This window comes from Gossypium hirsutum, chromosome A05, assembly GCF_007990345.1.
Source record: "Gossypium hirsutum isolate 1008001.06 chromosome A05, Gossypium_hirsutum_v2.1, whole genome shotgun sequence".
Classification (NCBI taxonomy): Eukaryota; Viridiplantae; Streptophyta; class Magnoliopsida; order Malvales; family Malvaceae; genus Gossypium; species Gossypium hirsutum.
This window is the reverse complement of record NC_053428.1, coordinates 110267507-110294861: the sequence shown is the minus strand read 5'-3', so window position 1 is coordinate 110294861 and position 27355 is coordinate 110267507. Positions and strand designations below refer to the sequence as shown.

Genomic DNA, 27355 nt, shown 5'->3' with positions numbered 1-27355 from the left:
TATTTTTTTAGTTTGATTTTTAATTGGACGAAAAGGTACATGATTAAATTTGTTTTAGTTAGATTAACATGTTAGAGGACGTGAGTTTCAAATGAGTTAGAACGCATTATTCACTTTAATAAAATTAATATTTAAAAAATAAATAAAATTACTCAAATCCACATTTACAGAAATGCTTAATCTTCAATTAATAAAATAATTAAAATTATCTTTTAACGCTTTTGTCTATTTTCTATCTCTACATATTTAGTTTTTTCTTAATCTTATTTATTCATACTATCTTTAAATGTTTTAAATTTTAAAAAAAATTTATTTAATATAATAAACATATTCATAAATTATATAATTTTTAATTAAGTAAAAATTTAAATAAATTTATAAAATGAAAAATTTATTAAAATTTAAAATTATTAAAAATATATAAAAATAGTTTTACAATATTTATTTATTAAATTAAGGCTTAAGGGTCTCAAAAACCCTTAATAAAAATTTTTTAAAAAAATCAAAGCAACTCTTGAAAGAAGTGCAAACTATCGAGTACTTAATGACAAAAAAATAATTGCACAACGAAAAATTTAGCCTCTAATCTTTACTTATTTTTGTCATTTTGGCCCTTTTTTGAGGTCATTTTAGCCTCTAACCTCTAAAATTTAGTTAAATTATTTACTTTTGGACAAAAAATTGTCTAAACTGTTAAAATATTAACAATATTGATATGGTCACTACCGTGGCAATCCACATATAATTCATAAAAATTCAAAAAAATAAAAATAAAATATTTACAAAATATTTAATAAGATATTTACGAGTCCAATTTACGAAAAAGGGGTCTCGAAACTATACTTTTCAACACAACTGATTTTCGAATCGTTACAAAATGTATGTTCAAAATGAACTTAGGCAAATGAACATTCAAGTTATTTTGTATTTGTTTATTTATAATAAATCTGGACGTGGTTTTTTTTATAATTATATATTTTTTTACAATTTCAAAATAAATTATCAATTTATATATATTTTAATTTTTGATGAGATGAATTTGGATGCACATAGATCTAAGTTCGTTCTAAACATGAATTTTTAATAAATTTATATGCTTTTTTTTTCTATTTTCAAGAAAATAATATTTTTAAAATACCATTTTTATTTTTATTTTGAAATTTTTTAGAACTTTAATATTTTTTAAGAATTTTTTTATATTTTAAAGATTTTTAGGTTTTTTTTAGCTTTTTTGTGTGTATGTTTTCTTTCTTTTTTTTTTACATATGGTTTGAGATGTTTTTTATACAAAGTCTAGAATTATTTATAATCTCTCTCAACCTTTAATTTGGGGGATAAATATGCTTTAGAGTGCTCAAACTCACATTTTCTTATACTAGCAATAATACTAATACCAACCGAACTAAGATTTAATCGGTTAAACCAATTTTAAAAAATAGAAATATTAGATGGAACTAAACCTACGAAATAAAAGTACATGGCCCAAAGTAACCAAAAAAAAAAATCTTGAAGTACTAAACTAAAAAAATTGTATATAATATAGGACCAAAATATGTATTAAACCCTATTCCAAAGAGGATGATTTTTTATTTTTAAAATTAAATTATATATTTATTTTCTTTAATAATTTTGATTGATTGATTTATTTATTTTTACTTGAATTATTAAATTCCAAATGAAGCCTTAAAAATTAAAATGATAATAAACAAATAAATAAATAAATAAATAATTGTATTTGAAAAGTTAGAAGCGGGAATCTTTTTTCTCTTATTCGACTTTTGTTTTTTCAAAAATTTTTCCCTCTCTCTCTCTCTCAAAAAAAAAAAAAAAAAACTTTCTCACGAACTTTCTCCAGATTTGCTTTGTTCGCTGATTCAAACTGAAGTAGTTTCCCCCTTTCTCTTTCACCATTTGTTTTTTCTTATTTCATTTTACTAAATTTTTTTGTTCTCTCCGTTGCAACTTTTGATCGCCGATTGAATGCATGAAAAACAGAAAGAAGCCGTTTTTGAATTTTTCTTTCCCTTTCTCAGCTCTCAAACAGTGCTACATTTTGAAACTTTTTAGTAGATTTAGGGTTTATGTTGTCTGTTCATCTTGAAATTCGAAAATAATTCTAATTCCAGGTTGATTTTTTCGATTTTAGTTACTTATTTTTTTCGTTGTTGTTTAGATTGAATAGAAACAACAGATAAGTAAAAATCGTGGAATTAAAAGGATGGGAATTGAAGAGTACCATGTGATAGAGCTAGTAGGTGAAGGCTCTTTCGGTAAAGTATACAAAGGAAGGCGAAAATACACTGGCCAGGTAAATTTTAAATTTTCTCTTTACTTTTTATTAATTTTTGTATCATTTTTTTGTAATTTTGTTGCATATTTTTCAATATCAGACTGTAGCAATGAAGTTTATAATGAAGCATGGAAAAACTGAGAAGGACATTCATAATTTAAGACAGGAAATTGAGGTATTCCCTAATGCTTTTTCTAGTAAGATTTATCAATGCTTTTGCTGTTTGATCTGCTTCTTTGTTTTTTTTTTTGTTCTTGTAATTTGTGATTTAGCCTCTTACGCATTGCAGATTCTGCGAAAGTTGAAGCATGAAAATATCATTGAAATGATTGATTCATTCGAGAGCCAACAGGAATTCTGTGTTGTTACTGAATTTGCGCAAGTAATGATCTCCTTTCTATATATGATGGGCATAACTTATTGATTTGGACAAATAGTAATGTGGAATTTCTTGGTATGTAGGGTGATCTATTTCAGATTCTAGAGGATGATAAGTGCCTTCCTGAGGAACAAGTTCAAGCAATTGCAAAGCAATTGGTACTTTCAACTTAAAAATGTTACCATCAAATGGAATTGTTTGATTTTTGGCTTCAAGCTCACTGGTTTGCTTAACATGAGATTTTCCTTTTTGGATGTTATCATGTAGGTGAGGGCATTGCACTACTTGCATTCCAACCGGATCATCCATCGTGACATGAAGCCACAAAACATTCTCATTGGTGCTGGCTCTGTTGTTAAGGTTGGTTAGTTAGTTGATATGCAAGTGCTCTGTTGTGATTTAACAATGTCTTTGATGACTAGTCATATTCTGATTTTTTGAGTTTGGAGTTGATATAATTTTTAATCATCAGGCAAATTGTATGCCTTCCATATTCATGTTGCACTCAATGATTAGGCTTACTTTAAGTTTTCTTCGTTCTTTTCTTTGTAACTTATGCAGTCTTTCAATTATTGCAGCTTTGTGATTTTGGGTTTGCACGTGCAATGTCCACTAATACTGTTGTTTTACGATCCATAAAAGGTGCCTGATATTAGTATCTACATGCCCTTTTAACTTTCTTCTTACTCAAGCAATTTAGAGAGTATTCTGTGGATTTCCTTTATTTATTCTATCTCAGTAATGCTTTTACAAATGGTTTTCAGGCACCCCATTGTACATGGCACCAGAGCTTGTGCGAGAACAGCCCTACAACCACACTGTTGACCTGTGGTCTCTTGGAGTCATATTGTATGCACTTCTTTTTTCCTTCTAATTTTATAGTGATGATCTTTTAATTGGTTTTTTGCTAGATGAATCAGATTTTGCCATCATGTCCTCTATCTGTTGTTTACATTGAATTGAATCCAACCGCAACCGTAAATTTGGCAGGTATGAATTATTCGTTGGGCAACCTCCCTTTTATACGAATTCAGTATACGCACTCATCCGGCACATAGTTAAGGTACATAATATGATAAGTCCTTTTTTTTTTTTTTCAAATCCTCATTCAGAGCATTATTAAGGCACAGTTACATATTTTTGTAAAGTATGATTCTGCCTTACCAAACTTTAAAATGTGGTATGCCAAGGAAACACTAATTTACCAGCAATATTTCAGGATCCAGTCAAATACCCAGACGAAATGAGTGCAAGTTTCAAAAGCTTTCTGAAGGGATTGCTTAACAAGGTTTTCTTTTTGATGAAAAATTTATATGTTTCTTGGCGTTAGCTTTGCTTTCAAAGTGAAGTCTTGATTTTGTTTTTAATATAATTTGAAACAGGTACCTCAAAGTCGGTTGACATGGCCCGCACTTCTTGAACATCCATTTGTTAAAGAAACATTGGACGAAGTAGAGGCCAGGGTAATGCATCTGATGTCTGCAATTTTTTTTTTTTTTTACTTTTGTTGAACAAATTAGACTCTTTGTATAGTTACTCTAAAGCAGCAAGAGTGCATGCTGCTTGCAAGGCCAATTGTGTTTTTATCTTGTATATAAGAGAAACTTGTTCGTTTTTTTCTTTTTTAAATTCAAAGAACATTGAAGTTTAATTTTAGTGAAACATTCTAGGAGGTGCGCGCTACAACTGCGACATCCAGGCAATCTGATTTTGCATTGAGGAGTGAGGAAAACTGTATCCAGACACCAAATGGTATATCATCCCTTTTGACAGCATTGCATTCGATTCTTATTTGTGATATATTGGATCTACCTTTTTTAACCATTATTAACTACTATGTCACAGGTAAAGAAAATTCTCCTGCTGCTTCAAAGCCTTGTAATGTTCCAAGCCCTCTGAGTGATGCTAAAAAATATAGTCCTAATACAGTCCAGGGAAATTCTGCACTGCACGACGAGTTTCCTGGATTTTCAAATCCCAATGATGTTAAACAGACAGGTAGACAATGTTACGATGTTTCAGTTCCTATAGTGTATTAGCGAATCAAAATAAGGGATGGTAAAAGAAGTTTGCAAGAATAAGAAAAGTTTGGGTGGGTTGTGGAGAAATGGGAGAACCAGGGAGAAAGATCAGGGTGGGTCAGTAGGGAAGAATCTCAAGTCAATATGCCAAGATTTCAAGAATTGATCATCTAAAATATACTAGAAACCAAGGTAAAGAGCTACAAAAAGGCTAAAACCTAAATCCAATATAGATGGAAATCACCAAAAATAACCATAATTCCCTAATACTTGGACAATATGCCAAAAGCTAGTTAAATAATATATAGACTAAATAGTAAAATCTTAAATCTTCGATAAAAAAATATATTAAACCATAATATATAACAAATTACAAAATCTAACCTTAAGTTCAAGCCACTCCTCTCCATGGTGCATTGGTTAGTGGAACATGCAAATCTTAACCTACTGTTGTTATAGCCAATCTTATTGTCTCTAGTGTTAGTATCCTTCAGCTTATTATCTCTTTGGCTATTGATTTTACTCTATACATCTCATTGTTCTGGCATATTAAGTTTCAATTACATTTAGCCATTGGTACATCTAGCTTCAATTTATGATACTTCGACAACGTGAAAGAAATAACTTGGTGACCATTTTTCTCTGATGCTCCATTTGCTGTTTTGTTTGTTGTTCTTCTGCATGTTGTCATTTTTTTTCATGTAAATGTAAGCTTCCTTTTGTTAAGTGGGTTACATATTGTAATGATAGCTGTAAACAACAAACCTTTTCAATATGGGTCAAAGCCTTTATGATGAAGTAACAGATGCTCTATAATTTGCCCTCGTTTCACTCAGGAAATAGTAGCATCTTAACCTACTATCCACTCTTCTTGTCTCTACTTTTAGTGTTCTTTAGCATATTATCTCTTTAGCAATTGATTTTTCCCCATACATTTCATTGTTCTGGCATATTATGAGTTATATCTCTCTCCAGGTAACTTGGCATTAGACAGATTAGAAAACAACTTTCGTACAGTTAATGGGGCACAAATTATTGGTCAGGATAATGAAGCCTTGGCACTTATTTTCCTTCCAATCAAAAAATGGTCAGAAGGATCACGAAATGCTTGCAGGTAATTCGTAACATTGAGTTTATGGATTATCTTCATTTAGCATTTTGTATTTAACTTGATTCCCTGTTGTTTGTATTAGTAGCTAAGTAATCATGGCTTTCCCTTTTTTCCTCTCTATTTTCTGTTTCTTGTACGTAGCAAACCATACTCAAAGTCAGTTGACAATTTAGTTTTAGGTTGCGTGTTGAGATTATGATCAATTTCCATTGCAAGACAATATTTTGGCTTAATATGAATGTGAAATCGCTAAGGGTTTATGATAAATCTAAAAAGTTACTCTCATTTTGTGGGTGTTCTATGATTAATTTATTTTAGATTCATATATTGGTTGTTTTCAAGACCTTTAGTAGGAAACATTTTTAGGAACTAGTTTCTTTCCATTTGATGGGTGCTGGGTGTTCTTTTCTTTTCTTTGCAATGGTCTCTGCCATGATCAGGATACTAAACCTTATCTTTATGTATACATTCTAAGCAGAAAAATTGAACCTGGAAAGGGGGGAAAACGGGTGATACTTTCTTAGTGAAACATTAGCAATCAGCATAACAAAGAAAGTGAAAATAATTCTACTTGGTAAAAGAAATATTTAGTATTTCCAAGCATTAAGTTTAAACGTATCTTTCAAATTCCCGTTTCCCCCAATTTCTGATTGCTTATTGTAATCCTTACCAAATTGGGTAGATAAACACTTGATCCTAGGAAGAAATGTTGGCTACAATGTTGCTCTCCCATTTGGTCTTTTTGTTTTTGTCATTCCACTCAATTTACATTTCCTTGAACCTAATACCATATGTCCATTGATTATTTGTTAAAGCCAGTTCTCATTTTACAGTGGCTTTTACAGGGATCAAGATATTCTCCATTCAAGTCAGTCTTTGAGAATTCTTTCTAATTTAGTTGCAGCTGGTGCTCTCCAGTCTGGCGGAATACTGGATGAAATAATGTGTGAACTTCTTAATTTCACTGCCATTTTAGTTGGTTTGAAATCATCTGATGTTAATGAGTTAGTAGCAAAGGTATATGACTAATTCTATCTAGAAATTTCTATTCCCTATTTCCACTACCTTTCATGTACCATACTGATGTAGGCTTGTGTTTCATGCATAAAATGGGACATCTTCATGCTTTGAATTTGAAAATGGCTGTTTCTTTTCTTTGTAAACTATAATCATGACGCTTCTTGTGTTTTCTTTTCCTTCTAAATGCAGCCATATATTTTTGTTTTCTTTTCTGTCAAGTGAATGGAATTTTCTCTATGTTTTTCTGAAAACAAATGACTATATCATAAAAGGTTATTTAAGAGATATCTAAACATTGATCACAAAATTGTTTACAAAGTCAAATACACTTTTCTGTTGTTATATCCGGCTGAAACATTTCTGGTTGCTTCTGCAGAGTTTTTCTGTTACTAAAATCCTGTTGGCAGAAAATAATGGAAGTGATGCTGCCACTTCCTATTTCAAACACTGGGTTGTCTTAGTTGAAATTTTCTCACAGGTATAGTTTTCTATGGTTTATATTGGTCTGTTCCAACATTTCAGACACCTTTGTAAGCTCCCTCATTTTATGAATATAGGTTGTAAGCCACACTGAAGATGCCTCTGGGAGAGTTTTCTCTGAGTCTTGTGCGTGCATCACAACTATATTAGTTAGAGTGTCTCAGGGTCTTCGAGCATGTTCTTCGACTCAGGCTCCTAAGGGAATTGCCTCTCCCTCTGTGATTAATGAATCATTGAAACAGATTTTGGACCATGCTGTTACGTCCCATTTAGTGGACCATCTATGTTTATGTTTAGCAACTTCAGGTGCAAGTCTCAGTTCTGGATCCACAAATATGCTGCTTGCTGCTTGTGAAGCATGTAGGGCTATCTGGTCATTGATGGATGCTCATGAAATCTTTTTCATGAAGGAAAATCCCAGTTTGTTTCCCTTGGATGCTTTGTGGAGTCACTCTTTGGCTCGACTTGACATCAGAGATCATGCCCGTGGTTGGCTGGCTGGAACAGAAGCAGCGAAAGTTGTTGATGCAGTAACTAGGGCTTTTGTCAGATCAAAATCTGTGCAGTTTGCTATAGTCAATTGCCTTCATCAACGTGTAGAGCCAGCATTATGTGCTGCTATTCATGTACTTCTTCCTCTAACTGAAAATGCTTCTGTACTAAGGAGCAGCTGAATTCTTAACATTTATTTTATATTGTTTAACCAGTGTAGATAATATATTAATACATTTCTTTCTTAGATTTTTCAGATTTTGTCAAGATGTTGCCTACACAATGGCATTATTCCAACTGTTCTTTGCGGCCTTCCCAATTCCCTACCTGTTACTACTATTGTTAGCGGTGGAGCCGATGGTACCATTGTTTCAGAGCTATTCTCTATATTATCTCTATGTTCATCGTTGAACAAAGATGCACAATCAGATATGAAGTGTAAAATAAGCAATCCTCCTGCCTTGACTCTGCATACATGTCTTCTCCTCGCTACAATTGCTCAGTGTTTAAAATCTACTGGAAGAAATTCTGCTATATTTATGCTTACAACCTCTCCAAAGAAGCAGCTCTCTCGACTTACTATACTTGCTCAGCATGTTTCTTCCAAAGATACAACTATAACCTCATTACAACCTCATTCTGCATCAGCAATGCTGGCTTTTGCTTCCATTCTATCACTTGAAGGTGGACTGTCTGTTGAGTCTGCCATATCTGAAATTGCAGTGCCCTTGATTCCTCCAACTAGCACACTTTGTGATCACCTTAAAATTTCCTCAGACTGTGAAAATGATGTTGGCCCTAAGAACACCAAAGCTGTTCTCTCATATTGGCATGGTTTTAGGGATGGATGTGTAGGCTTGTTAGAATCCAAACTGAAATGGGGAGGACCATTGGCTGTACAGCAGTTGATTGCAAGTGGTATCCCGTTACTTCTTATTAATTTTTTGGCCAGCAACCATTCAGTCGCTTCACGTCAAGGAGTTGATAGCCCAAATGATGGAGTTGGCCTATCCCCTATAGGAGTTGTATGGGCAGTTTCATCGATATGTTACTGCCTTTCAGGTGGAGTACTAACCTTTCGGCAAACCTTGCTCAACAGTGAGAACATGAAGCTCATCTGTAGTTTGATATCTGATGTTCATCTCAAGCTTGTCAGGTCCTGGGTTGGGCCTGGTGGAGGGAAAGATGGAATCAGAGATACAATAAATACGGTAATTGATTTCTTAGCATTTCCTTTTGTTGCTGTACAAAATGCTCCTGGGTTGCCAGCTGCTACTGCTTCAGTAAATAGTGGGTTCATTCTCAACATGGGTTCACCCGCTGAGAGAGTATGCAAGGAAGACAAGGAGATGGTGAAAGCAATTGTGGAAGATATGGGGAAATATATTAAAATCCTCCTCGAGGTTAGATCCTGTTTATTTCTTTCTTTATAGGACATAGGTTGGAGTAGGATGGCTGCTGCCCTGCCTGCTTTCTTGTTGGGTTATCATGAGAAAATGTGCCATTCAATGAGCTTTTTTCTCCCTAGCTGAATGGTGCTTGGCTAATTGATGCAGCTTATAACTTGTACGTGGCCCTTCAATGCACAAGACTGTACACGCTTTAAATAAGTGACTCAGTTTTTTGTAGAGATAATTTCTTATTTCTTTAATGGCTTTGTCCCCTCAGCCCAGAATAAATGGTCGTGGAAAAGCACATGTTTGAGGAGATTTTCTGCTTTCCCAATCTTAGTTTAGTGTGGATGATGTTTACAGTACTAATATGGCCTTGAGTTATTGAGACCCTGTACTTTCCTCATTTAGTATCTTCTGAACTTCTCAGGTGGGAGTTCCTGGCATAGTTCTTCGTTGTTTGGATCAATTAGAGTCAAAGGATCTGGGAAGAACTGTTGCCTTTCTTGCCAAAATGGTAGGACATCGACCACTTGCAGTCCAACTTGTAGGGAAAGGGTTGTTGGATCCAAATAGAATGAGAAGGTTGCTTGATTCAAGTCCAAGAGATGCCACACTTGACACTTTGATGATTGTGTCTGATTTAGCTCGTATGGATAAGGTCAGGTTATGTTTTTATTAAACAATTCCCGCTGCATCATCAGATACAAATGCTGACTCTTAGGTCCTTTCCATGATTAAATTTAGCTTTCTAGAGCACAAAGCTGAGGGACACGTTTTCCCAAATTTGAATGATTGGGTCTTCTAGCAACTTAACATGAAAACTTTCTTCCTATTCGAGCAGTTTTATGAAGGTGATATTTTAATTTTCTCCGACGATTGAGCCATTTGTCAGTGTGGTTGAGTTGTTACTCTTTCAACTCCTTAATGTGATCCATCAATTCCTGAAATAATTTAATTGACCCCTTCCCCGTTTGTACCATATTTTTGTTTGATTCATATGAACTTCTAGGGGGTACAAATGATTGTCTTCCATGAACTGGGTTATATACTCTGAAGTTCACTTAAAAAGAAACATAAATGTAAATTTGCTGGTATTTATATACTCTTTAAAGGGAGATGAATCGTGAATGTGTAACAGAAGCTTGTGCTCTGACTAAAATTTGGATAATGTGGTTATGCAGGGTTTCTATGAATTCATCAATGGGGCTTTGATTTTAGACACTTTACGGGACTTTCTCTCTCATGAAGATCCCAATGTTCGTGCCAAAGCATGCAATGCTCTAGGCAACATGTGTCGGCATAGTGCATACTTCTATGATTCACTGGTAAGTACCAAACAACGCATAGCTTTGTGGCCGTGGTAAACTGTAAGAACCATTATTCTACAATGTTTGTTAGCATTTTAAAATTCATTACGTAGGAATTCGGGAATTGTTGGAGATATTGTGATTATTTCATTATTATTGGTCATCGAATGAAAATTTATATTGCAGGCTTTTAGTTGTCTGATTCTTGACTAACCAATTCATTTATGTAGGCAAGACATCACATCATTGGGCTCCTTATTGATCGATGTGCTGATCCAGACAGACGGACAAGGAAATTTGCATGTTTTGCAGTACGATATGTTCTTAATCATTATGAAATTTAACAGCAGCATGTTATAAGCTCGTGGCTATGGTATATACGCATATAACTTAAAGCCGAGTATTAATTGTTTCCGCAGATTGGAAATGCTGCCTACCATAATGATATGTTGTACGAAGAATTGAGGAGATCAATACCTCAACTAGCAAAGCTGCTGGTTTCAGCAGAAGAAGACAAGACTAAAGCAAATGCTGCAGGTGCACTGAGTAATCTTGTGCGCAACTCTAACAAGCTCTGCGAAGAAATCATCTCCAAGGGGGCCATACAGGTATGTTGCATTGATCTCTAGTCTCGCTTATTCGTGAATATTTGACAACAATAAATCTAACAAGGTAGGGAAGCATTGCAGAACTTTTATATGGTCTCTAGTAAGCTCTCTAAGCACCAAGAAGTAGACTTATTTGCTTAGTTATTCTAGATTTGTTTAAGGGCTAGGTTACTTGTGGAAGCTCTAAAGCTCATTCAAAATTAGGAAAGTTTGGATAAAAATATTAAGTTTGAATCCACCTTGGACTGTTTGATAATTTTTAATATATTATTCAATTTTATATATATGTAATTTATATCATAAAATTAAGTTTATAATAATATATAATCAATTAAATAATATGTTAACTTGTTTATGTTTACATTTTTAATAGAAGAAAAAAATTATTGAATCTTAAATTAAAAAATAACTTAATTTTTAAAAATATAAAAAAAATATGAGTTGGCTTAAAATGAATTCAAGTTAATCATATATATATATGGGTGAACTTAGGCCAAATTGAAAGATTTATATTTTAGATCAGGTCGAATTTAAGTCAATATAAAATATACTAATACTATAAATATAAGCCTGGCTCAAGAACACATCTATGTTATTTCTTTCCATCAAATTCATCATATTGGTCAAGAGTACTCGAACATTGACTCCTGCTTTGTTTTTTCGACAGGCATTACTAAAATTGGTAGCTGATTGTTCAGCAGTTGCTTTAAATCCAAGCAAAAAGGATGCAGTTACTGAGTCACCATTAAAGATAGCTCTTTTCTCACTGGGAAAGATGTGCGCATATCCAAATTGCCGACAGTTCCTTCGTTCATCGGAGTTGTTCCCGGTGATAGGACGGCTTCGGCAATCCCCGGAATCAAGCATTGTAAAGCTTGCAGTAGCTATTGTGAGCAAAGTTACGGATGCATCATGACTGGTGAAGGTAAAATGTTGATGTTTTACTTAATGGTCAGTTCTTTTGACCTTATCAACTTGATTTCCACTGAAGTCATCAACCGTAGTTCCTTGGTCAGTAATGTTTGAGCCTTTAAAAAACCCAAAGAATATAGCAAATGCTTCTGAATCTTGTCATGCAAGAAATTTTCAGAGGTATAGACACCGTGAAGCATCTGTATTTTTATGCTAGTATAATACTATTATAGTATTTGATTTTGTTCAATCTGCTATATGTGATATATATATTATATGATTAGTATTTTAGTATTTTATCTATTCCCCAGTTTTTATCTTCATAAGCAAAATTTAAAGTTTGATATATATAATTTTTAATCGGAGAGATTCACTTAATCAGTGTAAAATTAAAGTAGTTTTTTTTTTATATTTTTTTCGTAATTTTTTATACAATTGATATTTTAATAATTTAACATCATATTTCATGCTATGTTTATAGATCATGTATATCAAGTTGACATAATTTTTTTAAAAATTAATTATTTATTTTACATAAAAAAATTCAATTGTTCAATATATATTAATATAGATTATTTTAGATTGATAGGTATAAATATAGTATTTTTTAAATTGATTGGATATTTTGATAAAAAAGTTAAGAAAGGGTTTAAGTGGTTATATTTTTTTAATTAATTAAATATAATATAAGTACAAATATAAAATTCAAAGATAGTAATCCTTTTGATAAGTTGAAAAACTAAGCACAAAAATATTAGGTATTGAACTTAAGTGATAAAATTTCTTTGATATTATATTTAAAATTAAGTATGAGATATAATTAGATTGTTTGAGAAAAGTAAATTTTAAATCATGAAAAATTTTAAATAAAATTTTATTCTTATTTTTAAAACAAAGTTCTTAAAAGTTAAAGGATAATACAATGTTTAAAATAAAAAATAATAAAATAAATTGAAAATATTCTCCAAAGTAACTCTTTTATCTAATTAAAGTTGTGATGCAGTTACGTGCGTTCTTAGTGCCCTACAACCTTTCCCATCGGCCAAAACAGACTGAATCAAAAATCTAAACAGTCTCGTTTAAGGGTAAACAAAACTTGATTCGATTAAAAAAATTTAAAAAATTTTAAAATTTAAATTGAATTATTCGAATTAACTTGAATAATTCGATTTAAATTTCGAGTTCATAACTCGAATAATTCAAATAATAAATTAGTGTAAATATCTTTTGTCTCTAAAAACTTAAAAAATAAGCAAATTAGACTCTCTTAACATAAAATATAAAAATAATTCAAAATAATTTTCAAAAATTCAAAATTTATATTTTTAGAAAATTATAAAAATTCTAAAAAAATATAAAAAAGAACAATTCTAACATTTTTCTAAAATAATAATTTTAAGACCTAATTAATAATTCAAATTTATCATATCGTATTCAAGTACATTATTTTTATTATTATTTTGCTTTAAAAAAATTCAAATATATATAGTTTCAAATTTGTGTGCTCTAATATAGAATTAATTAATCTGTAATAATATTTTTATTTTACACAACTTGAACAATTTCACTTGATTCGACTCAACTTGAATTTCATTTCAAGTGACTGGATCGAATGCTCACCCCTATTCATCTCCCTTTCAATTGTGTGCTTTCTCTTTCTCTTTCTCTTTCTATGCTAGCAGTTCTAATCCGATAGAACAATATTTTGATATGATAGAATCGGCTAAACTTTTTATTCAAACAATCACATAACACATTTCACATTATTAAACAAAAAAGAGCAAAGCTTGAGAGGCAAGGCAGCATTGTCAAAGAAACTGCACTTCCATAATGCACTCACAAGTGCCAAATAAGAGTAACTAATCAACTTCATCATTTCTTTGTTGTGATTCAGTTTTAGAATATGCAAACACTAAGATATGGGGCTACAGACTTGCCTTCAGGAAACTCGATACGCGAAAATGGAAACAGGGAGAAGACAAGCTAAATTGAAAAACAATAGCATCTCAAGCTACCATTCAGAACTATGATTTTATCAACTTTATCTCAAATCTAAATGCTTCTCTAATCTGAAATTCTACTAGCTAGGTCAAGTGTTGAAAGCTAAAAATAAAATCCACCAATGTAAGGTGGCCTAAAGCATAAACTAGAAGTTGAATATGAGCATATACTGCAGGCAAAAGCAGCCATCAGAAATACCCAAGTTGAATATGAGCACATACTGAATCCCTTCCCTTCATTTCTAGGTTAACATGGTGAGTTTGCTTTGGGAAACCTATTTGCCTTGATTGATCCTATTCGCAGTAATCATAAACTGAAGAACAGTGGTGATTTAAGAATGTAAAAATCAATCAACAGACGCATTATGTTCAACTTGTTAATCCATTAATCGAATCGAATTACCATCAAAAGCTTCAAATCTCAAATCCGTAAATTAATGGCAAATGAAAACTTTAAACCACCAGATTCAGGTTCTTCAATAAAGAAGACCCAAAGAAAGCAAAGGAAAATTGCTCAACTAAAGTGAAGACTATAAGTAATAGCTAAGGAATTATTATCTTCACCTGAGATAACCAGGTATCTTGATGCGAATAAAGAGCGTAGTCATGACATAGGCAATAACAACGGAGGAGATTCCTGCAATGGCGTAGGAAACCTTGACGCTCCTTGCCCTGTTTTTATCAAGGGCAAGATCCAAGAGGACAATCCCAATTCCACCAAGCACAAACATAAACCCAGAGGAGAGTCCTTCTATGATGTATTGACCATTGACTCGACCTGGAAGGAAAACAACAGGTCGGACGGCGCCAGTGGCAGGGTCTTGGGTAGAGCCAATGCCAGGGGGCTCCACAATGACGTCGTAGACGAAGCCGGAGACCACCATGAAGTAAGTGAGGAGGACGAGAGAAAAGACGGTCATGGCGGAAGGAAGCGAGACGGAGGGGATCTTGAGGCGGAGGCGCGGAGGGCGAAGGAAAGAGTAGGGGACGACTTTCAAGATGTGGAATACTGGGTCCATTGAGAATTGAGAGGATGCGTCAGCTGCGGCGACAGCGCCGGCGGATTGGCTATCTGCTCTCGGAGCCATTTCTGTTTTTTCAGTCGTTTCCTATCTGTGCTTTGATCACTATGCTCTTACTTGGGGGTTTGATGATATTTGGAATGATACAATCCAAAAAATAGAAAAAAAAATATTCCTTTCTAAGTTAATTTAAATTAATATAATGTATTTTTAGCCACGTTAGTTGAAAAATATCAGCTTTATAAGACACATTTTCACTTAAAGCTAATAACTTAAACATTTTAATACATAATTTTTATTTCACGTTGTTTCAAGTTTTTTTAATTAATATTTATAATTAATAAATATATTATTTTCAAGTTTTTTTATTTTAATTCATTTTTAATTAATGTTTCTTTTATTTATAAAATTAAATAATTATTATAAATATCATTATTTTTAGTAAATATAATTTTTATATATATAATATTTATTTTTCAATCCATATTAAAAATACCATACTTAAAATATCGATGGAGGAAAAAAATATTTGATATATAAATATTATATATAAAGAAAAATACATCAAAAGAATTAGTTGATATTTTTCTAAAAATAATTACATATTTATTATTTGATTTTATAAATAAAAGAGATATTAATTAAAAATAAAAAAATATATTTATTAATTAAAAAATTAATTAAAAAAAACTTAAAACAACCTAAAATAAAAAAATACATATTAAAATGTTTATTAAATGAATTAAACGAAAGACTTAAGGATAGATTTACAATTATCTAACCATCTAACCAAAATAGATAATGTGTTAAAAATATTAATTAAAAATAAAATAAAAAACGTTTGAAACAACATGAAATAAAAAATACAAATGTGAGTAGGAAAGAAAATAAACCCGAGACTCAAGGACAACAACAGTAATATTTAACCAGAGCTGAGTTATCAATTTCCAATAAAAGCACATCCTACAGGGGTGTGATTTCAGTGAAGACGCGCCCCATAAAATGCATCTTTACTTTCTCTCTCTAAAAACGACATATACTGATAAATTTTATAGAAAAACGACATATTTCTTTAATTTACCTGTAAATAATAAATTTACCTTGTGACAATTTTGCAACTTTTAAAATTTAGTGGTAAACTATTTTAAAAAAATATAGTATATTTTATTAATATATATAATTAATCCGTGGCACGAGTAAAAAAATTAATATATTTAATATAACAAGGTATGCACACTATAATCATGACAAGTGGCGCAATTATTTTTTATGTAATTTATATATATGTATTAAAAATTTTATATTTAAATTAAATAAAAAATTATCTATATTATCCATAATTAGTTTTTAAATTATTTTTATGTTCAAATAAATATTTAATTAGATAAAAAATTAAAAGTTAAATAAATAGAAATTAAAAAAACATTTTTCATTTAACTAAATTAAATTTATATTTTATATTTTGAATTTTAATAATTTATTTACTTTTTATATTTTAAAAATTGTTTTTTTTTGAATTTTTATTTTAAAAGTTTTAAAATAATTTAAAAGAAAATACGTATGAATCTCCACTGCCATTTTCGTGTTTAAAAACAAACGGAGGGTAGTGATGAATTTATGTAACAGATGCCAATCTCAGGGACCAATTTGATGAAAAGAAAAGTGCAGAGGCCAAGTTGGGAAAAGTGGTGAAGTTGAGGACCAATCTATTCCAATAATTCCAACTCCAACCTATTGAAGAGTCACCACCGTCGAAGTGTGCATCACTGGCAAAATCTTCTTCTCCGCCGCGGCCTATAGACCCTTGATCTTGTTGTTCGGTAATGAAATTGCCATCTCTCTTTGTCCGCCCAATCACTCACTTTTCTTCCAAGACATTCAAATCCCATTCTCTCAGTTTCACTCCCTCTTTCTCGCTCCAAGATTTCTCTGTTTCCAATGAAATCCACTCCATTCTGCGTACTGTTAACCCCATGGAACCCGCATTGGAACCTCTGCTTCCTTTCCTTTCTCCGGATATTGTCACTTCCATTATCCAAGACCAACCAAACCCTCAATTGGGTTTCCGTTTCTTCATTTGGGCAACACAGAGAGAGCGTCTACGCAGCTCTGCATCCGAAAAACTCGTCCTCGACATGCTTCTCCGCAAGGACAATGCCTTCGATATGTTCTGGCAAACTCTTGAGGAAGTCAAGAAATACGGGGTTGTAATCGTGCCCAACATCTTTAAGATCTTGATTTCGGGGTATTCTAAAATTGGTCTCGAGGAAAAAGCTGTGGAGTGTTTTGGGAAGATGAAAGATTTTGATTGCAATCCTGATTTATTTACTTTTAATGCTATATTATATGTTATGATTCGTAAGAAGGTCCTTTTGTTAGCTTTAGCGGTTTACAATCAGATGTTGAAGTCTAATTATAAGCCTAATAGAGCTACTTTTAGTATTTTGCTGAATGGTATGTGTAAAAATGGGAAAACTGAAGATGCGCTTAAGATGTTTGATGAAATGACTCTGAGGGGTATAGAGCCAAATAGGTGTATATATACCATAATCATTTCGGGTTTGTGTCGAGCAGATAGGGCTGATGATGCTTGTAGGCTGTTAGGTAGGATGAAAGATAGTGGGTGCTCCCCTGATTTTGTTGCTTATAATGCTTTGCTTAATGGGTTTTGTGAGTTGGGTCGGCTTGATGAAGCTTTCGCACTTTTGCAGTCTTTTCAAAAAGACGGGTTTGTACTTGGATTACGTGGATATAGTAGTTTTATTAACAGTTTTTTTAAAGCTAGGAGATACGAGGAAGCCCATGAATGGTATACAAAGATGTCGGAGGAGAATGTTGAGCCTGATGTTGTTTTATATGCCATAATGCTCCAGGGATTATCAAAAGCAGGCAAAGTTGACGATGCAATGAAGTTGCTGACTGAGATGACTGAAAGAGGTTTAGTTCCCGATACCTACTGTTATAATGCTGTGATTAAAGGGTTTTGTGATATTGGTCTTTTGGATCAAGCACGGGCTCTTCAGCTTGAGATTTCAAGCCATGATTGCTTTCCTAATACCTGCACTTACACAATTCTAATTAGTGGTATGTGCAGGAATGGTTTGGTTGGGGAGGCTCAGCAAATTTTTGATGAGATGGAAAAGCTTGGATGTTATCCCTCAGTTCATACATTTAATTCTCTTATTCATGGATTTTCTAAGGCCGGTCAGCTTGACAAAGCAAACCTTTTGTTTTACAAAATGGAAATAGGGAGAAATCCCTCATTGTTTCTTCGGCTTTCTCATGGATCCTCTCGAGTTCTTGACAGTTCAAGCCTACAAACTATGGTCGACCAACTTTATGAGTCTGGAAGGGTTCTTAAGGCATTCAAGATTCTTATGCAACTAGCTGACGGTGGGAATGTACCCAACATCTTTACTTACAACATATTGATCCATGGATTTTGCAATGCTGGCAACATTAATGGTGCTTTCAAGCTCTTCAAGGAGATGCAACTCAAGGGGCTATCTCCTGACAGTGTGACCTATGGAACTCTTATTAATGGTTTGCAGAAGGCTGGAAGAGAAGAGGATGCCTTTAGAATCTTTGATCAAATGGAAAAGAATGGGTGTAAACCCAGTGTGGCAGTTTATAGATCACTAATGACTTGGTCTTGTCGAAGAGGAAAGGTTTCATTAGCTTTTAATCTTTGGTTGAGTTATCTGAGCAGCCGTCCTGGTCAGGAAGATGCAGTTATGAAAGAATTTGAAAAATATTTTGTTGAGGGTGAAGTAGAAAAGGCAATTCTGGGTTTGCTCGATCTGGACTTCAAATTAAATAATTTTAGTTTAGCACCCTATACAATTTTCCTTATTGGGTTCTGTCAAGCAGGAAGAGTTGAAGAAGCTTTAAAGATATTTTCTATTCTAGATGAAAAGAATGTTGTTGTCTCCCCTCCTAGTTGTGTAAAGCTGATAGTTGCTCTATGCAAAGAAAGAAATTTGGACCAGGCAGCTGACGTGTTCCTATATACTCTAGAGAAGGGTTTCAAGTTAATGCCTCGAGTTTGCAATTATCTGCTTAGGTCTCTTCTTCGCTCTAAAGATAAAAGGATGTATGCCTTTGATCTTTTGAGTAAAATGAACTTGCAGAGATATGATTTGGATGCATACCTTCATAAAACTACAAAATCTCTTTTATATATGCATCGACACGCGCGGGAAACGAAAAGTCTGGCACCTGGATGAATTTTCAACTATTGTTACGTGAAGTTGTGTAATATATATCTTTTGGCTACTGCGGAGGCTTTTGACTCAACTTACTCAGGATTGATGTGGTTGATTCCTATTTTTTGATCAATACTTCATTTCATTGAAATTGGTTAAGAGGCTTTTAGTTCAGTGTAATGATCTTCAAGCCTGAATTTCACCAATATTCTGTTTGCACGATTTCCTCATGTAATCCTTGTATAACAAGGACGAAGGAGAGCCTGTCACATTTATTCTTTTCATCACTCTTTCCCTGTTGTATACTCTTTGGTTTCAATACTTGGCATTCAATTTTCAGTGGACTGATTCAAGAATAACAAGAATTGAGTTTTTAGAAAATGGATGACATTGAACTTTTGTATGCATCCTTGTGACTGTACACTGAATTAGTTTGTAAATTTATTATGTCAGAAAAGAATGAAAAGTTAATTTACATGAATAAAACTGCTTCATCATTGAGTTAATTGCCATAATCTTTCTTTGTAAATGTTCTCTTTACTTCATAATTGTGCTGCAGGGATCAGTGTTGTTAAACCTATAGGGGATGGGCCAACTCCATCATTTGGGCTATCAATTCCTTGATGTGAAGCGATTGAATAGTTGCTTGCCAAAAAATTAATAAGAAGTAACGGGATAACACTTGCAATCAACTGCTGTACAGCCAATGGTCCTCCCCATTCCAGTTTGGATTCTAACAAGCCTAGACATCCATCCCTAAAACCATGCCAATATGAGAGAACAGCTTCGGTGTAGGCCAAACATCATTTTCACAGTCTGAGGAAATTTTAAGGTGATCACAAAGTGTGCTAGTTGGAGGAATCAAGGGCACTGCAATTTCAGATATGGCAGAGTCCACCTTCAAGTGATAGAATGGAAGCAAGAGCCAGCATAGCTGATGCAGAATGAGGTTGTAATGAGGTTATAGTTGTATCTTTAGAAGAAACAAGCTGAGCAAGTATAGTAAGTCGAGAAAGCTGCTTCTTTGGGGAGGTTGTAAGCATAAATATTGCAGAGTTCCAGTAGAGTTTAAACACTGCGCAATTGTAGCAAGGAGAAGACATGTATGCAGAGTCAAGGCAGGAGGATCACTTATTTTACACTTCATCTCTGATTGTGCATTTTTGTTCAACGATGAACATAAAGATAATATAGAGAATAGCTCTGAGACAATGGTACCGTCGGCTCCACCGTTAACAACAATAGTAACAGGTAGGGAATTGGGAAGGCCGCAAAGAACAGTTAGAATAATGCCATTGTGTAGGCAACATCTCGAGAAAAGCTGAAAAAGCTAAGAAAGAAATATATTAATATATTATGCTACACTGGTTAGCCAATATAAAATAAATGTTAAGCATTCAGCTCCTCAGCACGGAAGCATTTCAGTTAGAGGAAGAAGTACATGAATAGCAGCAGATAATGTTGGCTCTACACGTTGATGAAGGCAATTGACAATAGCAAACTGCACAGATTTTGATCTGACAAAAGCCCTAGTTACTGCATCAACGACTTTCGCTGCTACTGTTCCAGCCAGCCAACCACGGGCATGATCTCTGATGTCAAGTCGAGCCAAAGAGTGACTCCGCAAAGCATCCAAGTGAAACAAACTGGGATTTTCCTTCACAAAAAAGATTTCGTGAGCATCCATCAATGACCAGATAGCCCTACATGCTTCACAAGCAGCAAGCAGCATATTTGTGTATCCAGAACTAAGACCTGCACCTGAAGTTGCTAAACATAAACATAGATGGTCCACTAAATGGGACGTAACAGCATCGTCCAAAATCTGTTTCAATGATTCATTAATCACAGAGGGAGAGGCGATTCCCTTAGGAGCCTGAGTCGAAGAACATGCTTGAAGACCCTGAGACACTCTAACTAATATAGTTGTGATGCACGCACAAGACTCAGAGAAAACTCTCCCAGAGGCATCTTCAATGTGGCGTACAACCTATATTCATAAAATGAGGGAGCTTACAAAGGTGTCTGAAATGTTGGAAGAGACCAATATAAACCATAGAAAACTATACCTGTGAGAAAATTTCAACTAAGACAACCCAGTGTTTGAAACAGGAAGTGGCAGCATCACTTCCATTATTTTCTGCCAACAGGATTTTAGTAACAGAAAAACAATGCAGAAGCAACCAGAAATGTTTCAGCCAGATATAACAACAGAAATATGTATTTGACTTTGTAAACAATTTTGTGATCAATGTTTAGATATCTCTTAAATAACTTTTTATGATATAGTCATTTGTTTTCAGAAAAACATAGAGAAAATTCCATTCACTTGACAGAAGAAAACAAAGAAATATGGCTGCATTTAGAAGGAAAAAGAAAACACAGGAAGCGTCATGATTATAGTTTACAAAGAAAATGAACAGCCATTTTCAAAATCAAAGCATGAAGATGTCCCATTTTATGCATGAAACACAAGCCTACGTCAGTATGGTACATGAAAGGTAGTGGAAATAGGGAACAGAAATTTCTAGATAGAATTAGCCATATACGTTTGCTACTTACTCATTAACATCAGATGATTCAAACCAACTAAAATGGCAGTGAAATTAAGAAGTTCACACATTATTTCATCCAGTATTCCGCCAGACTGGAGAGCACCAGCTGCAACTAAATTAGAAAGAATTCTCAAAGACTGACTTGAATGGAGGATATCTTGATCCCCGTAAAAGTCACTATAAAATGAGAAACGAATTTAACAAATAATCAATGGACATATGGTATTCAGTTCAAGGAAATGTACATTGAGTGGAATGACAAAAACAAAAAGACCAAATGGGAGAGCAGCATTGTAGCCAACATTTCTTCCTAGGATCAAGTGTTTATCTACCCAATTTGGTAAGGATTACAATAAGCAATCAGCAATTGGAGGAAACGGGAATTTGAAAGATACGTTTAACCTTAACGCTTGGAAATACTAAGTATTCCTTTTACCAAGTAGAATTACTTTCTTTGTTATGCTGATTGCTAATGTTTCACTAAGAAAATATCACCCGTTTTCCCCCCTTTCCAGGTTCAGTTTTTCTGCTTAGCAAGTATACATAAAGATAAGGTTTAGTATCCAGATCATGGCAGAGACCAGTGCAAAGAACAGAAAAGAACACCCAGCACCCATCAAATGGAAAGAAACTAGTTCCTAAAAATGTTTCCTACTAAAGGTCTTGAAAACAACCACAAAATGAGAAAATAGAGAGGAATGGTCCTGCAAGCATTTTAAGACCCACAAAATGAGAGTAACAAAATGAGAACATAGAGAGGAATGCTCCATACAAGAAACAGAAAATAGAGAGGAAAAAAAGGAAAGCCATGATTACTTGCTACTAATACAAACAACAGGGAATCAAGTTAAGTACAAAATGCTAAATGAAGACCATAAACTCAAGATTACAAATTACCTGCTAGCATTTTGTGATCCTTCTGACCATTTTTTGGTTGGAAGGAAAATAAGTGCCAAGGCTTCATATTCCTGACCAATAATTTGTGCCCCATTAACTGTGCGAGAGTTGTTTTCTAATCCGTCTAATGCCAAGTTACCTGGAGAGATATATAACTCATAATCTGCCTGAACAATGAAATGTATGGAGAAAAATCAATTGCTAAAGGGATAATATGCTAAAGAACACTAAAAGTAGAGACAATAAGAGTGGATAGTAGGTTAAGATGCTACTATTTCCTGAGTGAAACGAGGGCAAATTTCTCTATAGAGCATCTGTTACTTCATCATAAAGGCTTTGACCCATATTGAAAAGGTTTGTTGTTTACAGCTATCATTACAATATGTAACCCACTTAACAAAAGGAAGCTTACATTTACATGAAAAAAAATGACAACTTGCAGAAGAACAACTAACAAAACAGCAAATGGAGCATCAGAGAAAAATGGTCACCAAGTTATTTCTTTCACGTTGTCGAAGTATCACAAATTGAAGCTAGATGTACCAATATCTAAATGTAATTGAAACTTAATATGCCAGAACAATGAGATGTATAGAGCAAAATCAATAGCCAAAGAGATAATAAGCTAAAGGATACTAACACTAGAGACAATAAGATTGGCTATAACAACAGTAGGTTAATATTTGCATGTTCCACTAACCAATGCATCATGCAGAGGAGTGGCTTGAACTTAAGGTTAGATTTTGTAATTTGTTATATATTATGGTTTAATATATTTTTTATCGAAGATTTAAGATTTTACTATTTAGTCTATATTTTATTTAACTAGCTTTTTGCATATTGTCCAAGTATTAGGGAATTATTGTTATTTTTGGTGATTTCCATCTATATTGGATTTAGGTTTTAGCTTTATGTAGCTCTTTTACCTGGGCTTCTAGTATATTTTAGATGATCAATTCTTGAAATCTTGGCATATTGACTTGAGACTCTTCCCTATTGACCCTCCCTGATCTTTCTCCCTGGTTCTCCCATTTCTCCACAACCCACCCGAACTTTTCTGATTCTTGCAAACTTCTTTTACCATCCCTTATTTTGATTCACTAATGCACTATAGGAACTGAAATATCATAACAGTCTACCTGTCTGTTTAACATCATTGGGATTTGAAAATCCAGGAAACTCGTCATGCAGTGCAGAATTTCCCTGGACTGTATTAGGACTATATTTTTTAGCATCACTCTGAAGGCTTGGAACATTACAAGGCTCTGAAGCAGCAGGAGAATTTTCTTTACCTGTGACATAGTAGTAAATGATGGTTAAAAAAGGTAGAACCAATATATCACAAATAAGAATCGAATGCAATGCTGTCAAAAGGGATGATATACCATTTGGTGTCTGGATACTGTTTTCATCACTCCTCAATGCAAAATCAGATTGCCTGGCTGTAGCAGTTGTAGCACGCACCTCCTAGAATGTTTCACTATTCAAAAATGAACTCTTATATACAAGGTAAAAACACAATTGGCCTTGCAAGCAGCATGCACTCCTGCTGCTTTAGAGTAAGTAAACAAAGAGTCTAATTCGTTTAACAAAAGGAAAAAAAAAGTTTGCAGACATCAGATGCATTACCCTGGCCTCTACTTCATCCAATGTTTCTTTAACAAATGGATGTTCAAGAATAATTCATACCTTAACTATGTGCTGGATGAGTGCAGGTACTGAATTCGTATGAAAGGGAGGTTGCCCAACGAATGATTCGTACCTGCCAAATTTATGGTTGGGTTCAATTCAGTGTAAACAACAGATAGAGGACATGATGGCAAAATCTGATTCATCTAGCAAAAAACGAATTAAAGGATGATTACTATAAAATTAGAAGGAAAAAAAAAGTGCATACAATATGACTCCAAGAGACCACAGGTCAACAGTGTGGCTGTAGGGCTGTTCTCGCACAAGCTCTGGAGCCATGTACAATGGGGTGCCTGAAAACCATTTGTAAAAGCATTACTGAGATAGAATAAATAAAGGAAATCTACATAATACAATGGGGGGCCATGTACAAATGTATTAAGGATGGAAATGTGGTTTTTCTCATTTTATACGTAGACATTCTACTTATTGAAAATGATGTATGGTAATAACTTTATCACAAGATTCATATGTAGATAAGATATTAAAACATTTTGCGATCATCGATTCAAAAGAACTAGACCCCAAAGAATTTGGTACAAGCACCTCTAGCTCTACAAGTGCATTTAATGGTCATAGTAATGACTCCAACGACTTAATTTGATTTCTATCAACACAAAATGACTATTAATTCATGAGAGGGTTATAAATAGAGCACAAGAACAATCACAACAATAGAAGAAACAAGCTTACAAAGATTAAGGGAAAAAATCTCAGTCTTTCCTCTTTGTTATTCACATTCCAAGGTTCAAATTAGTGGATCGGGAAATCCTTATTTGTGATAATCTAACAATGATCATAAAATAATTTTTTGGTATAATAACTTATTTGGTTCTCAAACTTTACAAAAAAAAGTAATTTTAGTCTTGCATTAACGTTTTTCTCTCTTTTAGCCGTGTTAATAATTTTTAAAAATTAATTTTTATACTTTTTTGAATTTTTTATATTTAAAAATAAATTAATTGCTAACGTAGCATCCACGTGTTTGCACGTCAGTAAAGTTAACAGATTTTAACTTTTCAATCAATTTTGGCGTGATTTGAAAAATAATGCAAGTTTAAGGGCTAAAAGAGATGAAAAATTAAATAAAGGGCTAAAATAATTTTTTTTAAAGTTTGAGGGCCAATAAATCATTATGCCTAATGTTTTTAAAGTTTGTGACTAAAACATAAACTCACTCAAATGGAAGGGATGGATTTTGTAGTTTAGCCGTAAATATATGAAGAAACAAAGCTCCTTAATCGGACATCGTCATTCCAAATATCACCAAACCCCTAAGAGCCGAGTGATCAAAACACAGATAGGAAAGGACTGAAAAAGAAAAACAGAAATGGCTCCGAAAGCAGATACCCAATCTGCCGGCGCTGTCGCTGCAGCTGACGCATCCTCTCAATTCTCAATGGACCCACTATTCCACATCTTGAAAGTCGTCCCTTACTCCTTCCTTCGCGCTCCGCGCCTCCGCCTCAAGATCCCCTCCGTCTCCCTTCCTTCCGCCATGACTGTCTTTTCTCTCGTCCTCCTCACTTACTTCATGGTGGTCTCCGGCTTCGTCTACGACGTCATCGTGGAGCCCCCTGGCATTGGCTCTACCCAAGATCCTGCCACTGGCGCCGTCCGACCTGTTGTTTTCCTTCCAGGTCGAGTCAATGGTCAGTACATCATAGAAGGACTCTCCTCTGGGTTTATGTTTGTGCTTGGTGGCATTGGGATTGTCCTCCTGGATCTTGCCCTTGATAAAAACAGGGCTAGGAGTGTCAAGGTTTCCTACGCCATTGCAGGAATCTCCTCCGTTGTTATTGCCTATGTCATGACTACGCTCTTTATTCGCATCAAGATCCCTGGTTATCTCAGATGAAGATAATAATTCCTTAGCTATTACTTATAGTCTTCACTTTAGTTGAACAATGTTGCTTTGCTTTCTTTGTGTCTTCTTTATTGAAGAACCTGAATCTGGTGGTTTAAAATTTTCATTTGCCATTGATTTACGGATTTGAGATTTGAAGCTTTTGATGGCAACTCGGTTCGATTAATGGATTAACAAGTTGAACATAATGCATCTGTTGATTGATTTTTTATATTCTTAAATCACCACTGTTCTTCAGTTTATGATTACTGCGAGTAGGATCAATCAATGCAAATAGGTTTTCCAAAACAAACTCGCCATGTTAGCCTCGAAATTAAGGGAAGGGATTCAGTGTTTATTAGGGAAAAGAGAAAGAGGCATTTGTGCGTGATGATGATCTTCAACTTGGGTATTTCTGATGGCTGCTTTTGCCTGCAGTATATGCTCATATTCAACTTCTAGTTTATGATTTAGGGCACCTTACATTGGTGGATTTTATTTTAAACTTTTAACACTTGACCTAGCTAGTAGAATTTCAGATTAAAGTGGATTTAGAGAAACATTTAGACTTGTTCTACTTCTGAGGGCAAAGTTGATAAAATCATAATTCTGAATGGTAGCTTGATGCTATTGTTTTTCAATTCAGTTTGTATTCTCCCTGTTTCCATTACTGCGTATTGAGTTTCCTGAAGGCAAGTCTCTAGCTCCATATCTTAGTTTTTGCTTATTCTAATTTCAGTTTTATAAATTTATGGTTCTAAAACTGAATCAAAACGAATAAATGATGAATTTGATTATGTTGTGAGTGCATTATGGAAGTGCAGTTGTTTTAACTCATGCTGTTTTGTTGAAAATGTTGTCTTGCCTCTCATCGTTTTCTATGACTTGTTTGCTCTTTTATGTTTAATAATATGAAATGTGTTAAAGTTTGATTATTTGAATAAAATGTTTAGCTGATTCTATCATATTAAATATTATTCTATTGGATTAGAACTGCTAGCATAGAAAGAGAAAGGGCTATGAAGTTTTTCCTGCACTAGAAAGCAGACAATTGAAAGGTAAGTGAAAGGGGGATGGGGGCTCTTTATTTTTTTGGTTCAATCTGTTGCAGCCGATGGGAAAGGTTG

The 27355-nt window shown here is 33.7% G+C and overlaps 4 protein-coding genes and 1 pseudogene across 8 annotated transcripts; 3 read left to right on the top strand and 2 right to left on the bottom strand.

The window, feature by feature from the left end:
• The first annotated feature begins 1749 nt into the window (after positions 1–1749).
• LOC107904297 (serine/threonine-protein kinase TIO) lies at positions 1750–12264 on the top strand. Of its 5 annotated transcripts, none has more exons than XM_016830620.2 (23): positions 1750–1884; positions 2174–2308; positions 2391–2465; positions 2580–2672; positions 2753–2827; positions 2937–3029; positions 3248–3311; positions 3434–3518; positions 3660–3732; positions 3889–3957; positions 4052–4132; positions 4340–4421; positions 4515–4667; positions 5666–5804; positions 6647–6818; positions 7198–7299; positions 7379–7927; positions 8051–9196; positions 9615–9845; positions 10369–10512; positions 10725–10805; positions 10914–11102; positions 11770–12264. In XM_016830620.2, exons 2-23 carry the CDS (start codon positions 2219–2221, stop codon positions 12016–12018), a joined length of 4035 nt encoding a protein of 1344 aa, XP_016686109.2. In that variant the 5' UTR covers positions 1750–1884; positions 2174–2218; the 3' UTR covers positions 12019–12264. The 5 variants fall into 5 exon arrangements, 4 of the variants coding, with proteins under 4 accessions (XP_016686109.2, XP_040970550.1, XP_016686107.2 ...); XM_041114616.1 differs by having other exon boundaries at positions 6635–6818; positions 8042–9196; XM_016830618.2 differs by having other exon boundaries at positions 1766–2308; positions 8042–9196.
• Positions 12265–14377: 2113 nt separating this feature from the next.
• LOC107904298 (oligosaccharyltransferase complex subunit OSTC) lies at positions 14378–15212 on the bottom strand. Its single transcript, XM_041114615.1, has one exon. It carries the CDS (start codon positions 15100–15102, stop codon positions 14575–14577), a length of 528 nt encoding a protein of 175 aa, XP_040970549.1. The 5' UTR covers positions 15103–15212; the 3' UTR covers positions 14378–14574.
• Positions 15213–16630: 1418 nt separating this feature from the next.
• On the top strand, positions 16631–19727 carry LOC121229715 (pentatricopeptide repeat-containing protein At1g79540). Its single transcript, XM_041114614.1, has one exon. It carries the CDS (start codon positions 16860–16862, stop codon positions 19260–19262), a length of 2403 nt encoding a protein of 800 aa, XP_040970548.1. The 5' UTR covers positions 16631–16859; the 3' UTR covers positions 19263–19727.
• Positions 19728–19783: 56 nt separating this feature from the next.
• LOC107902483 (serine/threonine-protein kinase TIO-like) lies at positions 19784–24802 on the bottom strand (annotated as a pseudogene).
• A 761-nt stretch (positions 24803–25563) lies between these two features.
• On the top strand, positions 25564–26437 carry LOC107904300 (oligosaccharyltransferase complex subunit OSTC). The gene has a single exon (XM_016830622.2). The coding sequence runs from the start codon at positions 25713–25715 to the stop codon at positions 26238–26240; it is 528 nt and encodes a 175-aa protein (XP_016686111.2). The 5' UTR covers positions 25564–25712; the 3' UTR covers positions 26241–26437.
• Positions 26438–27355: the final 918 nt, after the last annotated feature.